This window comes from Psittacula echo (genome assembly GCF_963264785.1).
Source record: "Psittacula echo genome assembly, chromosome: 7".
Taxonomy (NCBI): Eukaryota; Metazoa; Chordata; class Aves; order Psittaciformes; family Psittacidae; genus Psittacula; species Psittacula echo.
This window is the reverse complement of record NC_137740.1, coordinates 50,066,737-50,093,029: the sequence shown is the minus strand read 5'-3', so window position 1 is coordinate 50,093,029 and position 26,293 is coordinate 50,066,737. Positions and strand designations below refer to the sequence as shown.

The 26,293-nt window shown below is 42.2% G+C and overlaps 1 protein-coding gene across 1 annotated transcript; it reads left to right on the top strand.

Moving 5' to 3' along the window:
* Positions 1 to 1,186: 1,186 nt before the first annotated feature.
* PCCB (propionyl-CoA carboxylase subunit beta) lies at positions 1,187 to 26,187 on the top strand (the record flags this gene model as incomplete). The annotated part of the gene is made up of 15 exons (XM_080623885.1): positions 1,187 to 1,354; positions 3,250 to 3,369; positions 5,618 to 5,686; positions 7,576 to 7,632; positions 10,912 to 11,025; positions 12,550 to 12,660; positions 12,980 to 13,088; positions 14,008 to 14,128; positions 17,527 to 17,608; positions 19,536 to 19,659; positions 20,384 to 20,491; positions 23,479 to 23,579; positions 24,718 to 24,816; positions 24,966 to 25,059; positions 26,066 to 26,187. The coding sequence occupies 15 exons, from the start codon at positions 1,187 to 1,189 to the stop codon at positions 26,185 to 26,187; spliced, it is 1,599 nt and encodes a 532-aa protein (XP_080480011.1).
* Between the last annotated feature and the right edge of the window lie 106 nt (positions 26,188 to 26,293).

Here is a 26,293-nt window from a genome sequence, read left to right as displayed (position 1 = left end):
AAGAGACAGTTGTCTTAAACTGAAACAGGGCAGGCTGCTACTTAATAGAAGGGGTGGGAAGGGAATTAGTTTCTCCATCAGGCCAAATCTTTGCAGACTTTTCAAGATCCAGATAATGCCCTGAGAAAACTGGTATGAATTCAGTGCTGACTCTGTTCTGAGTAGGAGGCTGGACTGGAGCCTGAGAACCCTTCCAAAATGAATTTTTATATGCCAGCTTGTATATGCCATGTAATCCAAGAATTTCCATTCTTGGAGATTCTTCTTCAGAATTACCCTTGTGCTATGTACAGGGCCATGCTTGTGTCCTCCTTCGTGCTTAGTGTCTGTGCATGTAAGGCAATATTCACCTAGGGCTAGTTTAGTTCTTTTCCACTGACTTGTTATTTCTCGGTCGTCGGCAGCTGAAGTGGGCTACAGGGTAACAAATGATCTGCTATATACAGACGGCTGCTTTTGCAGAGCAGGCAACTGCCTGGGAAGCGATGACATCAGATCTCTGGATTGCGGATACGCTGCAGCTAGGTCACTTGGTCCGCGCAAATGTGTATTCCCCAAGTACCCTAATCCTCTCCCTTTTTAAGGGGGTCTTTATTTTCTTCATCCTTGTGAAAGTGTGCTGTGATGAGAGCAAGACTGCCCTTTAATAGGAGGAGAATCAGTGCCTATGTATCACAGGGACAGTGTTTTCATAAGAAATACTTTCTAGCACTCAGAACAAAGAGAGGGCAGCTATCTTTAAACACTTCTGCTTGCCGGCTCCATTTTTGAAAAGCAAGTTTTCCAAAGTCCCGGTGGTTTTCGCGAAGCCAAAACAGTATGTCCACAAAAGAGGAAAAGGAGACCGGGAAGAGATGATGCATTTTCACGTTGCTCTGTCGGAAAGCTTCCCTGCGCAAAGACAAAAGGGATTAACAATTCGGCTGAGGAAAACCCGGTCTGCACGTCAGCTGTCTGCTTGCGGCGGCGCCCGGCTACCGGCTCTCCCTTTCCGGGCCTCCCGGCCAGGAAGGACCGCGCTTAGTGGTACCCCCGAGCCGCCCGCAGGCCCATCGTCCGTGGGAGCCCCGCCCCGGTTCCCGCGGGCAGCTAGGGACAGCGAGGCCGTGCCCGCGCACCGCCGGGTGCGGGCTCTGGGCCAGGACACCCCGGCCGCGCGCACGCGCTGCCGTGGCTGGTGCGCGACATGGCGGCGCTGCGCGTGTTGCGGCGGGCGGCGGGGTCTTGGGCGCTCTGCCTGTGCCGGGCCGCCTCGGGGGGCCGCCCGCCCTCCGTGCCTGAGCGCATCGAGGAGAAGCGCCGCGCCGCGCTGCTTGGCGGCGGCCAGGCCCGCATCGACGCCCAGCACAAGCGGGTGAGCCGCAGGCGGCGGGGAGAACAGCCCCTTCCCCGCTGCACTCCCCCTTCCCGGGCGGGGCCCTGACATGGCCGTCTTGCCGCCGGGCTCCGTAGCGGGGCGTCTCCGCTTCGCGACAGGCACGGTCGGGAGGGGATGGGTAGTCATAGCGGCCACCGACCCTTCAGGGTAGGCGGGGAGCGGTGGTGTGCCGCGGGCAGGGCTCAAACGGCCTCCCGCGGCCAGAGGCGGAAAACGCTCAAGTCGTAGAATCACAGACTGGTTTGGGTTGGAAGGGACCTTAAGGTCATATAGTTACAACCCCCTGCCATGGGCAGGAACACATTCCACTAGCCCAGGTTGCTCAAGTCCTCGAAACCCGGGGCGGCTTTGCCTTTGAATTGCAGAAGCCTTTTTGGCGGTGGAGCTATACTGAAGTGGCATTAGAGACAGCATTACCTGTTATTCGAGGCAGGAAAAAGAATAATCTATCTCAGCTTTGTCACCGAGATTGGCTATAATGTGTGTGTATGAGGGGTACTAACTAACATGTGATGGCAAGTTCTAGGTTGCTTAATACTTTGTTGGGCTTGGAGGCATACTGTGCAGTGCAGTGTCATCTTTTACGCTGCTGTTGCAAATCTAAGCTGGTCAAAGAAGAGGGGAAATAAGGCAGAGAAAAAAGGCAGATGGGAAGGGTGAGAACAGCTGGATTTTTAGTTTCTTGTTTCTATTATTCAAATTTTAGGCAGTACTGAAGAGGGTGACAATGTAGTTTTCCTATTTCTGTGTGTTGTTTCTTGCTGGGATGTCTTTTAATTTTAGCGCAAAGACCTAGTGATACCATGATGGCTTGTAGGCATCGAGAAGATGGGGATAGCCATTCATGTGAAGACTGCATGAATGATCAGTTTGCCTGTTAGCACTTTGCTTCCTGTGGCTATACAACATCTGAACATTCATAGGCTCACTGAGTTACGTTTAGGATACTGACAGAATCACAGAATGGTTTGGGCTGGAAGGACCTTAAGATTGTCTACTTTCAACCCCTTGCCATGGGCAGGGATGCCTTGCCCTAGATCATTATGCAATTATTCCTGCATCTTGGGGTGCCTCAAATGTCTTATGTTTTATGTAAAATAAATCTCTGGTTACGTTACTCTTTGTTGCATTTGCTGATTTTCATTAACTTTCTGATTTAGTGGTCAGAAGTTTTGTAGAGAAGCCAAGCTATGTTTTAATGTCATGTTGAGGTAGGGTTATACCATCCCTTAAAGAAGATAACCCAGCTGCCCTGAGCTTTGTAAACAGATGCTTACCTGGGCTGGGCATAACACATTTGTTTGGAAGGTTAAGATAAAAAGAACTTTGCAATCATTTATTCCTGCATGGCATTATTATTACTGAGCAAGGGACAATGCGTGTCTGCTCAGTTGAAAGCTTTCTTGGCTCTTACTCTACTTCTGCGCATACCAGTGTCCAACAGAAAAAAAACCCCAAACCAAAAGGATTTTGTGAGAATTTCCCTTTTTCTGTCATTTGCTGCAGTCAGATATGGAGCATAGTGAACTGAGCCTTGAACTGTTGGTAAGGACTGATTTAGCTGTGGAAGAGTTCCTTGTTTAAGACTAGAACAAAGACCTTAATAGCGGCATTTAAATGTGGAGGCAAAAATAGCTGTGATGCTGTTAGATCTTGTTGTAAAGACTCTGGTATGGTTTCCTTTATCTTGTGGTAGTGCTGCTCCAGTAGTCAGCCTTTTCAAAATGTGGCTTGCATGATGTTTGTTTTTAATGGGCCAAATGTAGCAAATGAAGTGAGGCCATGTTTGATTAAACTATATCTGCTGGTGGTCAGTAAACTGAGCCGGAACCACCTCATGGCTGTAGTAATTTTTGCTTGCTTTGTTTCAGGGAAAGCTGACAGCAAGGGAACGAATTCTTTTGCTGTTGGACCCCGACACTTTTGATGAATATGATATGTTTGTGGAACACAGATGTTCTGACTTTGGGATGGCCTCTAGTAAGAATAAGGTAATTTTACTTCATATAGCTCTTACTTCTTTGCCCTCTGTTCTTCAGCCATTTAGCCAGCCAGCTGGTTGATGGAAAATAGGCTGTTCTGTTCGCATGTAATCTCTTTTAATTGTTTATTTTTTGTTTTCCAAATTTTCTTTTATTACTCTCAGTTTCCATTTAACAGCTTACCTGTTTTACTTTTCCATTGTCTAAACTTGATACCTTTTTTGTAGGGTCAGATACCTCTAGGATATTGTCTTAATTTGTATTTTAAATAATAGAGGAAGCTGCAGAGCTTTGATGTTAAAATTTTGTTAATCAAGATAGGTATGAAGAACAAACATGGGTAGATACTTCTGCCTCCCTGCAGGTGACATCCAAGTTATAGAATGAAGTAACTCAGGTCTAGCCATATTAGAGAGTAATAAAATCCTTCAGGGCCTTAAAATCTGCTGTGTTAGGAATTTCAAGCATTCATACTAGTCTGTTAGCAAGTCTGGAAACTGCATAGCAAACTTGTGCAGTTTTCAGATATACAGCTGTGTATCCTAAATTGAAATGGTACATGAGGCTCATCACATAGAGGGAAAATCTATGGCTCCCTAAAGTCTCTCACTGTAACATTGATGCCTGATAATTTACTACATGGGAAAAGTATTTTGTTGTGATTTAGTACAGAAAGGACAATGAACATGCTGGGATGTGTGGGTATGCATGGTTAGTGTGAATCTCCCTGTAGCAAAAGGCCCTATTTGCTGTGGAGTGTTCTGGTTTGGTGTGTGGTGAGAACCTGCTCTGTATGGGCATACATGTTGCATACAATGACTGCAAGTTCTATTTATGCAGTTATTAAACTATTTCATCAGTTTTCAGTCCTTCAAGTCACAGGGCTGCATCCTATAGATGGAGGATTCAGCAGGTTTCCACCATGAGCAGCTGGGGCATTGGGAACTGACAAAGGTGAAGAATTTGGTGTTGGTTTAGTAGCCAGGAGTCTGATGGGACTTGGTGTTAGGAAGGATGTCGTGTTAGACCTTCTGTCAGGGAGCGTAGGAGCAAACTTCTTCTCTAAGTACTTTTTTCCCCTCTGTTCCCTAGCAAACTCAAATAACTGCAGTGTTGCCTCTCATTGTGCTACTCAGCACTGCATCCCACAATGCTGATAACTAATGGCTGTTTCTGAAGAGATGAGGAGTGGCAAAGTCCTGAGAGTTGGCAAGAGAGTTAATTTTTTCCTTGTCCTTCAGAATTCACCTTTCGGTGAGCTGCATATTGTGTTTACAGAGTAGGGTTTCACAACAGATGACCTAACAGTGGCCAGTGAGCTGGAATATTAGCTTAGCATGGAATTTCTCAGAGTTCCTGGAACTTTCTGAAGGTAGGGTAAGACTTTTGCTTACATCCAGGCCGCTCTGCAGGCTGCTTGGACATTTAGGAGTCATCTGCATGAGAGAGCATCTGGAACTACAGGTGTGTTTCCTGCTTTTCTATATGCTAAGAACTATGGGTTGGTAGCAGTGCTATCTGTGCAGCCTGAGAGAAGTCCCCATACTTGTATGACCTTCCTGAGTACAGATCACCTTGAGCATAAATATTCTTTTACATACCAAACAGCAGGAAGCATTTAAATATCTGGAATTCCTTTAAGACAGCCAGCCCATAATGTTCCTTTTCTCCTGTTGTCTTGAAAGATTTCTGTGTATTTCCTTTACTAAAAAGTGAGACAACAAAGGTAAGAGATCTTAAGATTTAGGGGCTCCATTTCCTCTTCCAGCTCTTTATTCTTCCTTTATTTACAGGGTAGCAAATGGAACAGGTCAGGTTGAAGTGTTTTTGACCTTTCCAAGGTTGGTTTTTTTTCCCCCTGTATCAACACTTCAAGAAAGATTCATGTTCTGTGTCCATTCTGTAAAAAACATCAGTTGGTTCTGATAAAAAATACATCCTGTCTTTAAGGACATGAATTTGCTTTAACTCCGGATGTGCTGAAATTCAAAAGGGAACTGTGAAGTTCAGTAATCTTGACTCTAATACACAATTAATACTTGTTATTACCTCTAGTTTTCCTTTCCAGGACTGGGGGAAATGTTGGTGGAGCCCCCACTGGAAACACGTAAGGCCAGTCCTCTCTGAGAATCAGTCTTTACTTTGACTTGGTATTCAGTATAAGTTTGTGGGGTTTTTAGTGGATGTTGTCACTGCTTTGATTTTTTTTTTTCCCTAATTATTACTTTTAATGAATTTATTTGTTTTTTGGATGCAGTATCCTGGAGACAGTGTGGTGACTGGCCGGGGACTGATTAACGGGAGACTGGCTTATGTTTTCAGTCAGGTATGGTTTTACTTGTTGTTTTGTTTTTTTAAATAGCATGAACTCAAATATTGTGAATTTATTCCAAAGGATCCGTGTGGCTATGTAATAATGTACCTGTTTACCTTCTAGCAGTAAGTGCAAGATAGATGTAACATCCTGTGGGAGGAAGCAGGCCACCTTCAGACAAAAAGAAGCAGCAAAAAAACATTTCTAAAACTTTTTTTGAGTGATAGAGGCAGTTGTGATGAAGGTGAGGTGAAAACATGAAAGAATGCAAAGCCAGTGGGAATGTTTTGAAAAGACAAAGTGTTATTACTTCATTAGATATTGACATGCTGAGAGACTGGAGGAGTCCTCCAGAACCACAGTTTTGATAACCAAGAAGTGAATTAATGGGGAAGTCAGTGACTGAGCACTGTGTGCTTAAATCAGCTGCAAGCTTTTACTCTGTCCCTCTAGTTGGATGTGTGTGGATGAGCTCCTGCAGGCATGTGGAGACCTGCAAGTGTCAGTGGAAGGCTTTGCAAGTTCTAAGAACTATCTTCTGGGTTTCAAACTGCAGATTGGGGCTGTTTGCTGGAGATGGCAACTGGAATTGCAATGAGTGGAATTCATGACAGAGGGCACTTGAGCAACCTTGAATTGTTTCTCAGGTTCAAGCTTGGAATAGTTAAGGGGGTTGTGATAGATAGTATATAAATAGAAACATAAAGTATACTTTTAATGTTAAGATATGCTTTTTATATTTCAATAAAAATATTTTAGAGGAATCATTATAGGTAAGATATTTGTTTTGGTTCATCTTAACACTGTGAAAGAGAGGCTTTTTTTCAGATCATTGGTAACTGCTGCTCTGTTCTGGGCCACAAAGTAGCCTTTGTTCAATTTGCTGTCATGGCCAAAATAATTGTTTCTGTGTGACCTTGGAGAAAGTCATACACCCTGCTTCTTTTATTTGGACATGTAGTTCTTGCAAGGAAGGGCACTGTTATGTGGGCCTGAACACAAGACAGGAACTGTACACAGACCTAAATTTTAGAAGAACACAAGTAGAGGGCAGTTTTTATATTAAAAGAATTTAAATGTGCACCTTCATGATACACCTCTCATATTTACATTTCAAGACCTTTTTCCCCCTCCAAATTGAGATGCCACCTAAGATGTTCCTTCCTTTTTGGATTAACTGCTACTTGTAGTCATCCACACAGTTTTTAGAGCTTATCTGAGAGTAAGACTAGGTGAGAATACAGCAGAGAAACTCACCACAAGTTGGCTTTGGGCTGTGTTGGTGCCAGTAGGTGTCAATGTCCCCTTTTTCCTCTGGGTCAGTCCTAGGGCCTCATATTGCTTGTTAAAGATCTTACTGCTTATGCTTAGGGGTAGCACCAATAATCAAGTTTTGGCTGACATAGTCCCTATAGCACTCATAAAAGAATGATCAACTCTTGAAGCACAACTCATGAGTACAGAACAATGGTGTATATTTTCAGGTTTTTACTTCAGCCTGTTTGCAGGCATATCTTGCCACTGCCCCTTACAGTGAGACCCTCCTCACAGGTGAAACTTCTCTAGACTATTCCACTATTGATAATGTTGACAAAAAAGGAATATACGTTTGCAGAAAGAGAGAATGTTTCTGTAGGGAGGAAAAAAAGGGGGGGAGCAAAACTAAGTTTGTGATTTCAACATGGAATCCACTGGCAAATACATCTATTAGATCTTTCTCCTTGTAAGGAGGTTTGGATAGAGCAGGGTTGATCTGCAGGCTGCACTGAGGGATTCCAGTTGTTTTGGAACAGCATACCAAATATAGAGCTTTGTAGGATTATACTAGATTTACTTGCAATGATTTTACTGAAACGATTTTTTTTTTTTTTCCCTAATCTGAAAATTTGTTTTCCCTCCAGGATTTCACTGTATTTGGAGGCAGTTTATCTGGAGCTCATGCCCAGAAGATCTGCAAGGTAATATTTCACAGGTGAAAATAAACCAGAAAACTTGTCAGTGTCCTTTTCTCAATCTGTTGTCTTAATGACTTTGGAGAAAATAATTTGTGACTGACTTCAGTGGACTCTGGCATGTGTCTTGGCAACCTGAAAATGGCTGTCTCCTCATGGCAGTTCAGATGTGAAAGCACAGGTGAGCAGAGAGGTACCTTTTGGAAACCTTTCCAGGTATAAGAGAGGCTTTCCAAGTAATACCTTGTTTAACCAAAGTTCTCTTTTCTACTGTGCTGTAGAAGATGAGAGACTTGCAAAGTACACATACGAATTAACTAGACATTGTCTGCTGGAGAAATGTGAAATGCTATGTGGAAGTGTGTGGCATTTATAAAAAGCAAATGTACCAAGTAAACAATCTGAAGAGAAAACAGTTTTACAACTTGGAGGTCACCTTGGTACTCAGAGCTTCTGTTATCAGGCACTTGTGGTCATCTATTCTCATTTGTCTGCTTGTTTTGCTGGAAAAGCTGGTGTTTGAATCCCATGGGGAGGAAAAGAACATTTTCATGCATGAGTGTTCAGTGGTGTGGACTGGTGAAAACTTCCCAAATTTTCTTGCTAATGAATCAGAAACAAGGTTTTTGATGCCCAAGGTGTTTTCTCTTAATGGAGATAAGTACTTGTTTTGGCATAGGCTCCTTAGCAGTGAGGAGGTATAAAACTAAAAAACACTAAGACTTTGGGCTAGATAATAACAACTTGACTTTACTGAGTCTTGATATTGGGAAAGACTTGATATTACCCTTTTACACTGGAGCTTTGTGAAGGGCTGTAATGGTACTGAAATGGTAGGATGCTTCCTGATGGTTCTTTTGTCTCTTATTTCTAAAAAAACCAGGGAGAGCGCAAATAGCAGAACCAGAGAAAAATGTGAGTACTTCCTAGCTGGTACTGTTCTTGGTTGGTGTCAGTGGTAGGCTCTGAAGTTTGAAGGCCCTGGATGCATCAGTTGCTTTGGGGCTCATAGTCTTTGAGGCTGCAGCCTGTGCAGTGCAGAGTTGAGAAGAGGCTGGCAGGGTGGTGTGGTATCTGTATTGCTTCTCTGAGTTCTTACTGAGCTCAATTCTGGGAAGCAAGAATCTGTTAGGAGAGAGATGATCTTGGCTCCTGCAAACCTTATCAGTGGCATAAGGGTTGTGAAATGTTGTGGAACGTGGACGTGAAGTTGTTCTCCCTCAGCTGGGCTTTCCTGGAGATGTGCCCCATTGGTGATTATCGTTTGCCATTTGGGAGTTTTTCCTGGAGCTACAGAAAAGCAGCAGGATTTGGCATCTTACAGTGATGCTTCAGGCAGGCTGGGTAGGTCTGGGCTACAGATTTCCAGTTGCTTTTGCAGAAGAGCTTTGTGGTCTTTCAGACCGCATTAAATGCTTGTAATGGTTTCCCTGAAGAAGCAGAGACTGTGTGGCTCTTTTGAGAGTAATAGGTGCTTGCTTGTGGTGGGGAACGCTTTAGAGCCTATATACATATGGGCTTCTATGATTTTGTGTTTTCAAGGCAATTGTTGAGTCTGTGAGATGAAGAAAAGTGTTTTTGAGAATCAGTTCTGAAATGTTCCCTGCAAATACTAGTATGTCAAATAAATGTCTGGTCTCAAATATATGAACACATTTTTAGTAGTCTAAATGTGCATTTTGATGTGTGATTTAGGAAGAACTTAAGTGTCTGGAAAAGCCTTGAAATAAATAATTAATCCATGTGTAATTCCCTGGAAAACACCAAAGTTGTGTCAGTGAACTTGTCACTAACCTGTTACAATAGGATAATAGGCCTTCTAGGAAGAAGCAATAACTGTGACTCAACTGATCTTTAATAAGGCATTCGCTAATGCCTTGTGTAACATTCACATAAGCAAAGGAGGGCACTCACGGCTCACAGAGCCTCTCTTTACAATCCACACAGATGCTTTCTAAATGTGGATTTGTGTTTAAACTGTAAATTCATTCTGTGTGTCTGCCACTGGGATGTTTCACTTTATAAATTAACATATAGGCACAAAGGATGAAGAACCCCTGTTTTGCATTGAATGACTGGAGGGAGGAACAAAGCCACTCTAGAACGAGAGATAGTTATCACCGATTCATGCTGGAATGTTGGTACTGCTGTGATGCCATTGATTTGAAAAGGACCGAGTGTGGTTCCTGCAGCATCAACCTTGAAATTTATATTGCCAAGAAACACAGTAGTTTGAAAGACAGGACTGAAGTTTCACAAATCTTAATTAATTAAAGATTGTCTGAAATCAGATGCAATCTTGTAACAATGATTGAAAGGGCTAATACCAGGCAGGGAAAAGCAACACTGAAACTCAGAATGGGGATTGGCTGACAGTGTGTACTTTGACAGAAAAGTGTTTGGGAGATAAAGCAGATCTTAAAGCAGATTTTTACATAATATGCCAATGCTATAGTGTTATGAAAATGGCAAACCTTTTACTTGGATCCAGTAAGCATGGATGTTTTATGTAAGGAATGTAAGGAATTCAGTCTTCCCACTTAAGTCTCTGTTGAAGCATTGATCCTGAGGCATGTAACCAAATGATCAGAGATCTAGAAAACGGGATGTAGAAGGAATGGTGCTTAGTTTAGAAACATGAGGAAGATACAAAGACTGAAGGGACATTTAAGGTACTTGAATGTTTATGAAGATGGAGGCAATGAAGTAGTTACTTGCTCCCCCTGACTAGTGTATTTCAAGAAAGAAGTAATATTTCTGAATTTACAGAGGAAAGGTTTAGTTTAGTCTTTTCAAAGAACTTCTAAGAAGGATAATCAAGCATTAGAATATACTGCTTAGGGAGATTACACAGTTACCACTGCAATAAACTTTTAAGATCAGATTAGACATATATGAGGGAATGTTTAAAGTGCAGTTGAGACCTCTTATGAACAGCGATAGATTGGTCTTCTCTGGTCCAAACTCCTGCGATCATGTCACTTGGCACAGTGTTTGGGTAATACAGTGAGTATGAAGATGCGCGACTGGTAAGGCAGATAAATATGAAAGGTCTTGGGAAAGATTATATGTGTATCTTTTAGCCTCCAGTCTGAGTGAGTCAAAATGCAATACCTCAGTAAGCAGTTGGTGACTGTGATAGTTACTACCGAGAAGCTGAGTGCTATGTAGGCAATTTAGATTCTGGCACATAGGGTTTTGTTTTTTTTTTTTTTTTTTTAGGGATTTACATGTTGGGGTTTTATCTTATCTAGGTCAGTAACGAGTAGTTTGTATTCATACCAGGTCATGGATCAAGCTGCTGTGGTTGGAGCACCTGTGATTGGGCTGAATGACTCTGGAGGAGCCCGTATCCAGGAAGGAGTGGAGTCCTTGGCAGGCTATGCAGACATATTTTTGGTAAGTAGACTGGTGATTGACCAGGAAGCTTCACATCCACAAAGATAGCCAAAGTGAGCAAGCTTTTAGTTTATCACCACCCAATTTTGGCCACTGTTACACTGTTCCATTTACCCACGTGTTAAGGGTAATGCTGAGCCTTGTAAAACACTGATCCAATGAAAAGCCTTGTAGGAGCTGCACTATATAGGGAGCTATATCATAAGAATGGAAGAATAGGCAATATATTTAATTGGAAGAAATCTCCCAACTGTTTAGCTTTCTGATGTACGCTAAAGTATGGATTGTCTGTGTTGGGATGTAATTTCTCTCAAGTGTTTATCCATTTGAAGCAGGTGGACACGCTGTAGTTCAGAGAGTGGTTTGTTAGGTGAGTGATGGTTGTGATCCACCACCAGCTGTCTCTGTGTCTCCTCTGAAATACAGACATGTTAAGAATTTCACACAGCAGATTTGTTTTTAGTAGGGCTGATAAAAGGTGGAATATTTCCGCTACAGAAAGAGGGACTTAAAGTAAATCAAATCCTGTGCGCTTGAAGAAAACATAAGAAACTGAACAGAAGGACAAAGTGCCTGTTCTGTCAAGAATGGTAGGTTGGGGGGGGAACTTTTGGAAAGGAAAAAAAAATACGCAAGTCAGAGGTTTCTGTTCTAACAGTGTGCTGACCAGTGTTAACCTCACCATTTGGGGATTTCCAGTACTGATTGGACTGGTGAAAGTTTTCTTTTTCTACAGTATTTCTTTGGCTAATGTGAGAATTTTTCCTCTAGAAATGCAACTGATAATTTTTTTTTTTGCCAGAATGGCATTATTTTGTATGCCTACCAAAACACATTGCTTTAGATATAGAGAACACAAACATGATTGTGCTTTCAGTAGGAATGTGAGCAGGTGGGATGACAAGTTAGTCAGCTGCCTGCACTCTTATGGATTAGTGCAATCTGGGATGATGTAGCTGAGCAGTTACAGAAGTCAGTTGTAATCCAGTTGATCAATGAGCAGTGTAGACAGTTTCTGGACAACATCCATCCATGTTGGTGGACAGCAGTTAATTCACCGTTGATGTCAAACTTGAGCCAGTACAGGAATCTTGATTTTTTTAAAAGAATCTCTGCCGAAGTTGGTTAGTAAAGCTTACTTCTACCTCTGAGGAGTAGTGTACCCCGGTGTGTTCACATTTCACGTAAGTACACATCCCACCACTCCAGGCTCAGTGCAGTTTTTGCCTCTGCAGCATCTGTTGAGGTCACACATGACAACTTCCTTTGCAGTCATTCCATGGTATATGAAATCAAATGTATGGGAACAGAAGGAAGCAAAACAAAAGCAACAACATTATTTTGGTTATATTTGCATTGAGGTGTTTTCTCTAGATATTTGTCTCTCACTAACTGAAGCAAGCCGTCCTCTCCTGTGTATGATTGTGTGTTCTTGCAGAACCTGTGCACGGACTTAAAGAGAGACTTTTTTTTGGTAAAACTAGATGTCTTTTTTTTTTTTTTTTTTTTTTTTCTCTACTGCAGAGGAATGTTCTGTGTTCTGGGGTAGTTCCACAGATCTCCCTCATTATGGGTCCTTGTGCTGGTGGAGCTGTGTATTCACCTGCTTTAACTGATTTCACATTCATGGTAAAGGTAAGAGTGGAGTGTATCCTCCCCTGTGGCTGATAACATTGATCAGACACAAACTAACTCCACATGAAGGAGTTTTTGAAGTGATCTCTTTGGATTAAGTTTATTCTTAATAAGAAGTCAAGAAAAAGTTTCCCAAATAACTTGTGGCCAATTGCATTTTCAATATAATGCATTAAGGATTTTAAAGACTTTTTTTCCCAATATTCTACTGTTTTCTTATTTTGGGGCAAGTCTCTATAGACTCTGGCTTTTCCTTAGGTGCTTTTGCAGCTTGGGTATTGCATTTACTGTGTGTGTTTGCTTTTTTCCCTTCCCCCAGGATACATCCTATCTCTTCATCACTGGCCCAGATGTTGTTAAGTCTGTTACCAATGAAGATGTCACCCAAGAGCAGCTTGGGGGGGCGAAGACTCACACTGCTGTGTCTGGTGAGAGCTGGGTAGTTTACTTAACACACTAATTGTTCTTTAAAGTAAATGACATAGTTGTTCTAGCTAAACAGCTGATTGTACTCCTGAGTGTCACTTGAGTCTAAGTGATAAAGCCTTAAGCCCAGGCTCCTACTCTGCAAAGGGATCTCTTGCCAGTGCTTTTTAATAATGAAAAGCAGAGTAAGAAAAGCAAGGGAGCATGGGAGAGTTCAGGAATTTGGAAGAGAATAGCAAATCCACAAAAGATTCTAGAAGCAGAAAGACTGTTGGAGGCAGGGCTTATCAAAGCAGGCTTGGTGTGGTGTCGAGTTTTGTTGTTTGTTGTCCAGAAATTTGAATGGGTTGAAAGACTCTTAACAATCCCTTGTTTGCTTACTAATGTGCTTGATTGAACTTCTGAACTATAAACTGAGTGGCAATGATAGATAAAGGTTTTTTTCCCCCTCCTACCTGGGGAAACTTGGTGACCCATGGATCTTCTTGGGGCTGAAAATGACTGTGGGATCTCAAATCCTACGTGAACTGAGCTGATGATGAACAGTCCCAAATACAGAGATGCTGCTCAGATCCAGCCTTTAGAAAAGATCTTGTAGTCCAAAGCTTGAGTACAGCAAAGTACCTGGACTGAATTCCAGAAGGCTGGAATCCAGCTAGGTCTGTGGTAGCTGATAAGCCAGTTTAAGTTATTTTAAGTATGAGATCAACAATCCAGACCTGTTAAGGAGGAAGTCTGATAGAGCCACACATTTTCTAGGTATTTTTAACTGGTCAAATTTGGTGGCTTAAAACTCCCAATTGTTAATACCTCAGGTTGAAAAATTCTTACTGTTACTTCTTTGTATCTTTCTTCATACATACTTGAAAAGGAAACCTTGCAAAATAATTCCACTAACTGCTTAATAATGTTTCTTTCCAGGAGTTGCACACAGAGCCTTTGAGAATGATATAGATGCTTTACTTAATCTCCGAGAGTTCTTTAATTATTTACCTCTTAGCAACCGTGATCCAGCACCAGTCTGTGAATGTCATGACCCCAGGTAAGTGGAGACTGAGATCTGTGGTCCCTGAGCACTGAATTTCATGGCTTCTCTGGCTCAAGTAGCGTACAGAGATGAGTGTTTCGTGCCTGGGATCTTGGCTGATAATTCTGCACTGGGGTGTGTGAACATGAGATGTGTTTCATCATGCATGTGTACATACATACCTGCCCACTGTTACGTTTCATGTTTGAAAGCAGCGTTATGCAGGCTGACGTACAGAACTGGGGAAAAGTAATGTCTGTACAGATGGACTGTCACAGTCCTTTGAAACAAGCGAGCAAGACGGAAAACAGCATAGTGAACTGAACCAAAGTGAGGAGAACTTTCCCTGCTTTGTTAGTTACATGTCTGTTGGGCAAGATCTGTTTGTTTAGGTTTCAGGGGGGAAAGCAACAAGGAAGCAAAGGAGGCAGAAAGTTGTATGTGTTAGGTACTTGTCTCTCAGCCTCCTTGTGTAGTTGGCAACATAACAAAGGAAGGACTTGAGTCATTTCAAGAGGAGAAAACCAGTGACTGGCTGGACTTTTATCAGAGAATTTTCCCAAGAGTTTGAGGGACAGCCAGAGAGGCAGCAAGGGGCTGTTTGAGTAGCCAGCCTTGCTTAGTAGTGCTAACGACAGAGAATGTCACTGAAATAAACCAATTTTGATCTGAGATCCAGTTTCACGCCCAGTTCAGCCCTTTCAGTAGGGAACCCACAAGAGGCTGTCACCCTCTCTTCTATGGGAGCTGTGCCTGACTTTGGTCCTTTCAGCTCCATAGCTATGTGTGATACATGTCTTGTAGTCCTTACTTGCCTAAAGATCTTCCTATGTGAGACAGGAAGGTTATCTTCTTTTCATGCTTCACTGTTCTTTGCAGTGTCTTTGAAACAAATAGTTTGGGCAGGTGGTTTTGGATCAGTTTTACAAATTTTTACTGCTCTGGTACCTGAAGCACATTGTTCACTATTAGCACCAGACACGTTGTTAGAGGATCACAGTATAATAAACGCAATTTGTACTAAGAACTTGAATTTACTAGCCTCTGTACATGCGAAAATAGGTCTGTTAAATTTGCTTATTTTTATAGCAGCATCTCCAATATTTATCCCATTTGTACTCTTAATGTTTGCATTGGTATTATTTCATCTGGACATACTGACATCTTAATAGTCCTTCAGCTTTGAATTGATGCATTTGATCCTTACGTTGCTCCAGTCAAAGCCCATTCCTCTAGAGTAATTTCTTTCTTGTTGAGTCATTTTTACACCAGAGAAAATGGGCATGAATTACGCAAATTAAATGTAATTTTTTAGCTAAGTAGGTTCTTTGTGGTGCTGAAAAATGCCAGTCTTGGTTGCTGAAACTTCTGTCGGCTGGAGTTTCAGGTGTCAGTGGCTTGGGTTCTGAAGAGTTAGAGGGTTCCTTACAGTACCAAATTGTCTAATGGTGAATGCCCTGCCTTTGAAGGGTGTATGGTCTGTTGCAGTTGGTATATTGTGCAGTGTGATTTTTACCTTTGTGTGTCTTTGACTATAAACAAATTCCATTTCCTCTAAGGCCTGAAGTATGCACACAGGTTTCTGGAGGAGGTTATTATCAGTTCTTGGTAACTGTTTCACTTTAGTACTGAGTGAAAACCACTGTTCCTGTGGGTGAGGGTATCTCAAGCTGTCACAGGCTTCAGATGACTGCTCTGATGATGAGCAGCAGTTCCTTCCTGCTCACTGGGATCTGTAAGAAACACAGTTCTCAACGTCTTGAGTCTCGTGATTCTACTAGCAAATACCAGCTGTCCTTTATCTGTAATGATTTGAAGGAGATTGTCAAGTTGGTGGTATCCTGGGTAATGTCTTCGTTGTGAATGTGGGTATTTACTTTAATGCCATTACAGTTTCCCACAGTACTGTACAGCACTGTGAATTTATGGGAGCAGTAATTTCATTTTTCCACTTTCCTTATCCTTTGGGGGACCACTGGTAACACACAGAACTTAAGAGCACAGTCATACCTACTTTATGGACAAGAAGTTTTAGAATCTTTTGTAGCTCGAGGTTTGATATGTTAAAAGTGGTTGCTTTCATCAGATTAAGGCTTCATTACATAATTTTATGAAAGTATTTGCATGCAATACTCTTTAATCATGTGGAAAAAAATACTTGAAGTGTTGCTCTCAGTTTTAATCTATTAATAGATGTGTCTCAGCATCTCGGCAAGCAATTGTGCCTCTCTAGTCCTGTGTATGAGGGAGCACGGAGCCAGCGGTGCGGCTTACACTAGTGTTTTCCGTCTGATTTTGACAAACTGCAGATCACTTTGGTTTTAAATTGAGTGTCTAGAGCCTTGTGTTGTCTTGTTTCAAATACACTAAATCACAGGATTGTTAAAATAGGAACTCCACAGAAACACCATTTATAACAACTGTAGATCAGTATTTTTATGGAATAGCACAAACAGAATAATCCCTGAAGCCTTCTCAGTGGTGACTTATAAAAATTGACACAATCCTCTGCCCACCCTCCCTTGGGACTGAATGAATCTAGAGACCCAGTTTTTGCTAACAGTTGCAGGTTCTTAGTGAAGCCAGTATGATCAGAGATGGAGGTGAGGTAACTGATAGTGTCAGCTGCCAACAGGGAGGCATCACTTTCATTACATGTAAAGCCCCACATGAAGTGAGTCCCTGTTAAGAACAGTAACAGTCAAGATTCTTTAAACATAGACACTGAACCGCAGAAGCTGAGAGTGGATGTGTTTTCCCCACCCAGGAAGCTCTGCTTGTCTGGGAAGTAAGTATGGAGCAGTTTCCTATATTCAACATCACAGGTGCACAGTGCGGGCAGGGAAGGGATCTGAGCTATAAATGTGCAGCTCCTAAACTGTGTGCACACAGTAGATGAGGGTAGATGGCGGGAGACTTTCCTCTGCCACTGTGAGAAACCCTTGTGCCTGTCAGGCTGTGAGGACTGGAGCTGCTGGCTAAGCAGGCTCTTCTGCTTTGGCAGCTTGACACTTGTTCTACATCCTTTCCCCCATGCCTGAATTGTGCCTCACCGCAGTGTCCTGCATGCCTTCCTGCAGTGTCCCCTGCAGATGTTCCCCACACATAACATGAGGCTCTTCTAGTCAAACAGGAGCAATGTGTTTCCAGGAGGTGGTTCATGAGCAGAAGTATCGGTGGAAGAGATGTCTCCTTCAGGAAGAGATAGCTCATCCTTTTCTTCTCCCAGTGTGTGAGAGCTCAGGGGACTGGGGCACAACTGCCTGAGGCCAAAAGCACTCTTTCTTCTCCCCATATCAGAGCAGCAGTTTCCATGAAGTCTCTTCAGAGGTGGAATTCTTTACCTGAGTTTTTGGTCTTGGTGTTCATCTGACATGTAAATACTGTTGCTCACACTTACTTGTCTTCTGCAGTGACCGTTTGGCTCCTGAGCTGGACACGATTGTACCAGTTGAATCTACTAAAGCCTATGATATGCTGGATATCATACACTCCGTAAGTCTGCTACTGTGAGCACTGGTGAGATGAACATGGATACATTATATATACATTGTATGTGAGTAAATGAAAGAAACCCACAGAACTGCACTGAAGAGATTTTTATTTTTAGTCTTCCCAAGTTACTGTTTTACCTGGACAGTAGCCATGAATGAAGGGACAACAAAAACCACAGAAAAAACCACTTTAGCAGATGAAAGGAATCCTAAAGCTTGATTCAGGATCCATCTTTTTACACTGCATGTGTAACTGTACAGGTGAAAGATGTTGTAATTCAGTTTCTCTCTTGGGGCTGAAATCCCCTCCCCACTTGTCCTGAGTTCTGTCGCTTGCCCCCTCCCATACTTTGTTATGACTGTCTTGAATTCTCTCCTTTTCTTATAAAAGGTGATAAACTGCATAGAGTGAGCTCAGAGTCCCGCCCCTCTCTGTTTAGTCCAACAGTTAGTTACACACATGGACAGTACAGGGATGTTTTTTTTAATTACAGGTCAAGCCCTCAGAAGCTTGGAATCTGATGTTAATGTTCATCCTGTGAAGCAGAGCTTCTGGGAGGCTGGCATGCAAGGGAACATCTGACTGCTTTCTAAAAACCCCTGAAAGCTGGTACTGCCATGTGTGAATAGTTGAAGCAGCACAGGCAGTGCTGGTAATTCTCTTGCCTGACTTTAAGTACTTCACTTTTCCAGTTATAACAACTTAATACAGTCTAAATGCTCGGGCAGAGAACATGGTTGTAAAAGAAGTTTTATCACAGGAAAGTGTTACATCCCCCTATAATGCACCCCCAGAGTCCAAATTTTGAGTACTGAAATTGCCAGCTGCTGCTGTTGCCACTCAGCTGTTGAATGGTGGATGCCCACCCCAGGGTTCTAAGGTGGATGATGAACCTAGGACCAAATCCATTTCAAGGCAGGACATACAAATGGGGGTGGGTGTCAGCTGTGTTCGTAGGACCTTTACTTATTTCTCCCTTTTGCTATTTTATTGAACTCTCTCTCCACAGACTCACTTGGCCATCACATTTCAGTTTGCGCTTGCTACATTCAGGTTTATTTCAGTGTAGAAAGTAAGCTCAGGATGTTTTTAATCTCTGGATTTTTCCATTGAGTTTCAGTACTGCTGCTCCAAGGTAAAAGGTGGAATCTAAAAAAAAATCCTTTTTAGAATTAGGGAACCAACCCAAAGCCCTCCCATGGACTTTGAGAACTATTACGGAAAGAAATAGCACCACTTCAATGATACTTAAATTTTTTTCCACTACTTTTCATTTGGCTTAGGCTCAGAAATGGCTGACAAACTGCAGTCTGTATTGTATGACCAAGTTGTCATAAACAGTTGAAAACAAGGAAATCTAGTTGAAAACACCAGGTAGGCATCCATGTATAGGTGTCGCTACTGCTCCATATGTAATTATGACCTCTTTTGAACACAGCAATTTTGTATTGGCCTCTGTTAGATCAGTGCTCCAAACATGCAAGGAAGTAGAGTATGTATTAAATGTGTCCTGGAGCATTCCTGAGATCCGTGAAAGTACTATTTGCTTTGTATCACTGAGACTTGTTCTTTGCAAGGGTAGTCTGCTAGTTACTAAGCTGTGAGAAGGCAGTTCTTAACATCTAATTTGAAATGCCTGTTTCTTGTAAGCTAGGAAAAAGGCTTGCTACAGAGGATGTTCTCTGATGGAATGCCGAAGTGGCAGTTTCGATTAAGTGCAGCACTAGTTAATTCCTAGAATGAAGGCTGAAAAGGGGACTAAAAGGTGTCTTTCTTCTTCCTCCTCCTCTGTAATTCTGTGCATTCTGATATGTTTTAAAAGTTGCAATACTGACGTAACTGATTTTGTGTTTGCCTCTGTAAAGAAATATGCCTATATATGTAAGTCAGTCCTCATAAGGGCTCTGCCTAACTTTCACCCTTGCAGGTTGTCGATGAAAGGGAATTCTTCGAGATCATGCCTTCCTATGCCAGGAATATTGTTGTTGGCTTTGCCAGGATGAATGGACGAACTGTTGGGATAGTGGGCAACCAACCCAAAGTAGCATCAGGTTAGAGCTGGCTATACAAGTCCGGTATAAAACTGCCACCAATCATGACTTTCTGTTTTGCTCCTTGTTTTCAGTTTTTGTGCCTTTTTGTTTGGGAAGATCAGATGACCCAGTATGATGTGTTAATTCTTTTGTAATGTTGACAAGATATGCAGATACTAGACAGCAGGTTTTGAAATTAATTTTCATTTGGCTTTTAATGTTTCACATAGGTGGCTTATACCAAATGTGTTTTAGTTTAATATAATAGCACATAATAAATTCTAAATCCACTGAAACAGAACAGAAACTTTGCAGTGTGTTTACCAAACCCACTGAAGTGTCTGACAATATTAGTGGACTAAACTGATTTTTTGTTTTAATGGAGAGCTCTGCAGCCTTTCAACATGAGTGATCTGAAAAATATCAATAAAGAGAAAATGACAGAAAAAATATTTTAAATTGCAAGAATATACTGAATTTAGACTGCTGCTTTGGGGGATAGAAAGTCTTTATGCAGAGTGTTCAGAAATTAGTTCTCCTTGAATATAGTTTGTACTCTAACCTTAGTTCTAAACCAGGCAAACTTCATGGCAGATTATCTCCATATTGTCTGCAGATAAGCTTTTGTTCTGTTTTATGAAGACAGTAGAGCTAAAATAGTGTGATTTTGAGTTGTCTTGAATTACTGCCATTATCATATCACTGGAATTGTTAACACCTTACCCTGTTTTCTTAACTTTAGGGTGCTTAGACATAAATTCTTCTGTGAAAGGAGCCCGCTTTGTTCGTTTCTGTGATGCTTTCAACATACCACTGATTACTTTTGTGGATGTTCCTGGATTTTTGCCAGGTAAGGCTTGCCTTTGTATCTTACCTCACTGTAGGGTGGGTTGGTGTTAAAAACTCATTTTAAAAGCTCTGTGAGAAGACCTTTACAGTAATAGACTTAAATAAACCAGGCTTTAAAGTCCTGCTTCTGGGGACAGGAACTCTGTATTCTGAGCACAGTAGCCATAACAAGGAGACTGAAATACACAAGAAATTGCAGGGAAAAGAAAGAAGGGCCTGTACCATGCCACTAAGTGTGTTCTGAGGTTACAAAGCTTTTCAGGACTTACTGGAGGAGAGGGGCCAGTTCATGCAATAAGTCAATGCAGAATGTTCAGCAGTCTGATAGAGATGCTGGGATGACCAGTTGGCCAGAGGTGACCATGGGTATGTCATGCCCTGGAAAGCTCTGTTCTATTGTTTGGAATTCCAGCACAATTGCACAGCTGTGACTATGGCTTGTCCAGGAAAAAACCTCTGCATTTCCTAGAGATGCTGTCCTTGTCATAAATGGTGTGGAACTTGCACTGTTTCCTTTATTATAAGGAAACTCCCTGTCCCTTTAAATGCTCAGATGTTTTATTTAGACACTGTTTTACTTATAAGCCTGTAACCTGGACAGTGTGCTAGCAGAAGGCTCTGCAAAGACTGTGGCTGCCCATGAGGCAGTGGAAAACAGTCCCACACACTGTTTCTGAGCCCTCTGTTTAGGGTTACATGAGAGCACAGCACTGCTGATTCTCCTGTGGGCAGGGAGGCCACTGGTCAAAGCAGCTGAGTTACTGGGCTAGTACAGGCTTGTGTTGCTCTCCAGGCTTTTCTGCAGGAAGAGAAACTACCGCATCCACCAGCTTCATCTGCTGTACTTAATGCCCAAATGTGTAAAAGGATGAAGCTATAGAGGGGAAGAAAACAGTACATCCTTGGTTGCTGTTGATTCAGTTACACACAAACCCCCATCTCTGTATCATTGTTTTTTTCATGCTCCAAGGCATTTTTCAGATAAAAGAGTGCCCATGGTTGAGAAGCTTTAGGTGAATCAGTAAGGAAAGATCTGAGATTAGACTTTTTCCAGCATAGGCTACATGAGCAGTTAATGTTAAAATGACCTTTTAGAAAACAGGTTATGAGAGGATGATGAATATTATACAAATAAACATGCTACGTCTTTCATACCACTCAATATATAAGGTTAATACTGTTGGATAAACCAAGGTTTGCCTCAAGGCCTCTACAGCTATCAAAGCATCAAAATGTCATGAGTCAACATGCCAGTTCTTGCTTTGATACATGTTTTAACAATGAGGCAATACAGAAGGTGTTAACAGAACCTGCTTCTTCCGTCTTGGCCTCTATTCTTTCTCCCCTGCTGTGGACATCTCTCCTCCTCTGAGGTGGACCAAGCAGCAGTTTAGTTCACTTCAGGGGCTACTGCAGGAATCTAGACTTGTACAGTTGCTCAGAGTCCAAGATCAAAGCTATTTCCATACAGCTAATTAAAAGTAGTAACGTAGTATTGCACAATAGAATGTTGGTTTGAAAGTATGTAAATGTAGAGAAAGCTAAAAAGAGGAGACCTGAGGCTTGGCACTGATCCTAAACTGATGTATTTTTAGGAGTGTGACAAGATCAGTACAAATAGCATTAGAAATTTCAGGTTAAATAACAAATTCTGAAGGTGGTAGTCACCTCATCTCTCTGTGCGGTACAGATGACGAATGTTAGTGATCCAAATACTTAAATAGGTGTGCACAGAGATGACATTTAAGACATTCATAACCAGTAGCTGGATCAAAACATGTATTTAGAACAAGTTTGGAACTGAATCTATGATCAGAAGAGTTTGTTACGTGGCCATGGGTGACAGTGTAAATAGTTCAAATAATAACTGAATGGTCTTACACTTAAAATACTTCAAGTGATTGGCTATGCTGCTCTAAGTGTGAATTAGAAACTGAGACCAGGAGTAGATCATGGTGTCTGCAAGTGGTCTGCAGCATCCAGGACTAGGCTAAACATCCCAGCTGTGCTCAGACTGTTGTCATGCTGGTTCCAATTGCTGCTGCGGGGAAGGTTCTGCAGGCTTTATAAGTCCCACAGGCTGGAGGGAAACAGCAACCAAAAGTGAAGTTGTAGCTGAGAAGAGACATTTCTAAGTGTAATAATTTGTACGTGATTAGACACTCAAATGACACTGAGGGAAGCATTAAAGTCAGGCCACCCAGAGAGTTACTATAGCTCACTGAAGAGCTTTTCTTTAAAATCTTACATTTAAGAAAAATATTAATTAAAAAAATCCCAAAGTACTCTTAAGAAGTTATCTCAGTATCTCAGGTGCTGAAAGCAAAAGTCAGGAGGTGGATAAACTGCTGGGAAGTAATTGTCGAGTTACATCCAGTCTGAAATACAGAAATCCTACAAATAAGGTTTATGGGATTGCAGTTTCTAAGTCACACCAATGAGGCCTGTATTTAACCTCCTGTAAAACAAATGACTTGTATTCATGTTTGCTGCATATGATCATTCTCCAGCCGCACCTGCTGTGAGAATCTTTACAGAGGAATTCATGCTCCATTGTTTAAGGTCCATCATCTTGGCCTTGCTTGAAGGACAACTAGGGATAGGTCTCTGATAGCCAAACTGCCTTTCAGTATGGCCTAGAAAAAAGGGGATGTGGAAGAGTGGATTTCTGGAGAAGTGAATCTGGGTTGTGTTTTTCACTGCTAGTCACAGTCAAAGTCCTGAAAATGATGTAACTGTAATTTGTTCCTAGGAACATACCATCTGGTGAGTGTGCTGGTTCTGTGACCTCATCTGCAAATAATATATGCTGGTTTTGGTATGAGTCTTACTGTAGTGTTGCTCAGTATCTGATTGAGACCATTGCCTGGTATTGCCTTCTCCTGGATATTAACACGTTCTGGTTGTTAGGTTTGCTGCCAGTAACAGATGATGCATAGGGGTTTTTGTGAATTCCCTGGAGCGAAAAAAGTTCCTTGTTATTTATAGGTACAGCTCAGGAGTATGGTGGAATCATACGTCATGGTGCGAAGCTACTCTTTGCCTTTGCAGAAGCAACTGTGCCTAAAATCACTATCATCACCAGAAAGGTAAGTTGGCACGATTCCACAGTGCTCTGTTGGAGTTCTTGTTTTCACTAGTAGCGATTTTAGCTATGCAAGCTCTGTCCATCTGTCCCACTTGTGCTTTCTGTTGTCACATCTCCATTTGTCCCATCTGGTAACACCTCTTTATGTCAAGTTATAAGAGGCCATTTCTTCTATTCTCAGACTATTACCTCAGCTCCTTCATTCCTTGTGCCTCTGCACTCCTCTAAAATCACATGTTTCTGCTCTTTGCTTTCTCCCTGGAATGCCTTCAGTCAAGTATTTGTCCTTTGTCACCCAGCTTGTCTCACTGAGGACATGCCATCTGTTTGCACAGAGCAAATCATCTTTCTCTGTTCTTGCCACTTCAGTCTCCTTTTCCAAAACCAGTGCTGACTCTATCTTTCTTACGTTGTGCCTGCAGGTTTCATGCTCACATGGTTTCTCTTCTTCCATTTACTGGTGCTATAGTCTATTTAATTTTTTCTCCTCTCTCTTTTTCTGCAAGGTACCTGATACCATGCTGCCATAAGCTCAGTGATTTTCTAGGTCCTAAAAGGCTTAGCTTTTTCCTTGCTGGTCTGCCTTCCTTCTTGCTGTCTCTTTTTTCTTTCTCTGATTCTTGTCAATATTGCCATCCTTTACTTCCCAAGTTTTGCAGCCTTGCTGTAGCTTTCAGTAATGCCTTGCAACAGACTGTACTGCAGTCTGCTCTGCAGTTCTGCAGTATCTGTTCATCACTGCTGTCTGGAGCGCTTCCAGTACCAGAGTGGAGTGCTGCAGAGCCTGAGTGCTGCATTCCCTGGCCAGGAAATTCCAGAAGCACGTCATTTGTTTGTGTGCATGTGCACGGTGTGGCTTGAGGCCTGCTGTTCAAGATATATGGCGATTCCTCCATACCTGCCATCAAGAAGAGTCGTGGGTTACTAGCAACCCCCTTCCTTGCTCTTTGTGGTTCTAGTTGAAGAGACATCAAGTCTTAGGAGAGCATAGCAAAAGGGAGATAGATGCTCATGGTCTCTTTCAGGTAAAATTTAGCCCCACTTGCTTGTCTTTGGAATAGCAAAAGCTGCAAGAGGAGTGTAGGCTATTACTGCTGTGAGCAACTTCACACTAATTAATCCCTTGGTTTTTGTTCCAGGCCTATGGGGGTGCCTATGATGTGATGAGCTCAAAGCATTTAAGAGGAGATGCAAATTATGCCTGGCCTACTGCAGAGGTGGCGGTGATGGGTGCAAAGGTAAATCCAGGCTGATTCCTTAACATTCTGAAGCAGCTGACCAGAATGCGCATCTGTACAGTGTGGCAGGGGGAAGGGGCTGGTGGAGCACGCAAATATTTTCTGTACGGCCCTGGTTACTGTCACTGACATAGAGACTATCTTCCTAGGGTGCTGTCCAGATAATTTTCAGAGGAAAAGAGGCAGATGCAGAGGCAGAATACGTGGATAAGTTTGCAAACCCCTTTCCTGCTGCCATGAGAGGTATGGTTATCTCACACTTTGTGTCCCATTTGAGTTTGCCATTGCATGCAGTAAATTTGTAGCTGTTGAGTAACTTTTTGCTAGTGATACTTGCATCTGAGTCAGAAAGGTGATGCTTGACCACAGCTTGTGGAAAAACACAAAGCATATTCAAATGGAGAGAGACTGGTAAGATGTGGCGATTGCACTGAAAAGCAGATTTTCAGTTTTACAGACACTGGAAAGCATCTCAAAATACAGCCTTTCCCTTAAAGGCACAGACGCTTTGACAGTCTGTTTTGACAGTGGCCTTAAGAAAAGGTCAGAAGCTGGTTCAGTTTAGTGATGCTACCCAGGACTCTCTGGAGTAAATTCTCTCACTGTGTTTCCTTCTGGCTTAACTGTGCTGTGGAAGGCAGTTCTGCAGGCTCTGGAGCAGTTACTCTCCATTTCCAGTTGTGCTGGCTTACTCTGTTGATAGGGTTTGTACTTCATTTAAATCCCAATAATAGTGCCACACAGCTGGGAAGACTTAGCCAAGCTGTTTTCCACCATAATCACTGTGTGCAGTATATCCCTCCCTCTGGTTTTGCAGTAGACTACTGCTGCTGTTAGAGCCAGAAAAAAACCCAGCTTCCTGCATGTGCAAAGTCAAGGGACGTCTCTTCTAATCAATACTTGTAAATAAGTCAGACTAATGGTAGTACATGGAAGGAGATGGTATATCTTAAGTTTGCAGTAACAGATACAGCACTCAGTGAGTAAAGCCTCTCCTTAACGTTTTATGGCTTGCTAACTTTTACAAAAGTTAAACCCCCAAATGTTTCTAATTTAAAAACTGCTGACACAGGAATATTTCCTTTTCAGGCTGTTTAAATTATCTTCTTAAGTTAATTTGTAACTTGTGAACTGTTTATTCCAAGTACTGTTTTGATTTAGCAGATTGTCATTGCAGCCTCCCTACAGCAGGCTGAGAAGCAAGCACACACTTTGTGGTTGGTCAGGTTTTGTTTTCTTTTCTTTACAGGGTTTGTTGATGATATCATCCAACCTTCAACCACCCGCATGCGCATCTGCCATGACCTAGATGTGCTGGCTAGTAAAACACAGTCCAGTCCCTGGAAGAAACATGCTAATATCCCACTGTGAGCATGAGGAAGGGCTTGGCCATGCTGGAAGACACAGCAATATTCTGAATGCAAATATTCCCTGTTTAAGTGCAGGTCTGCTTTGCAATGGAAACAGTCTTTTCATT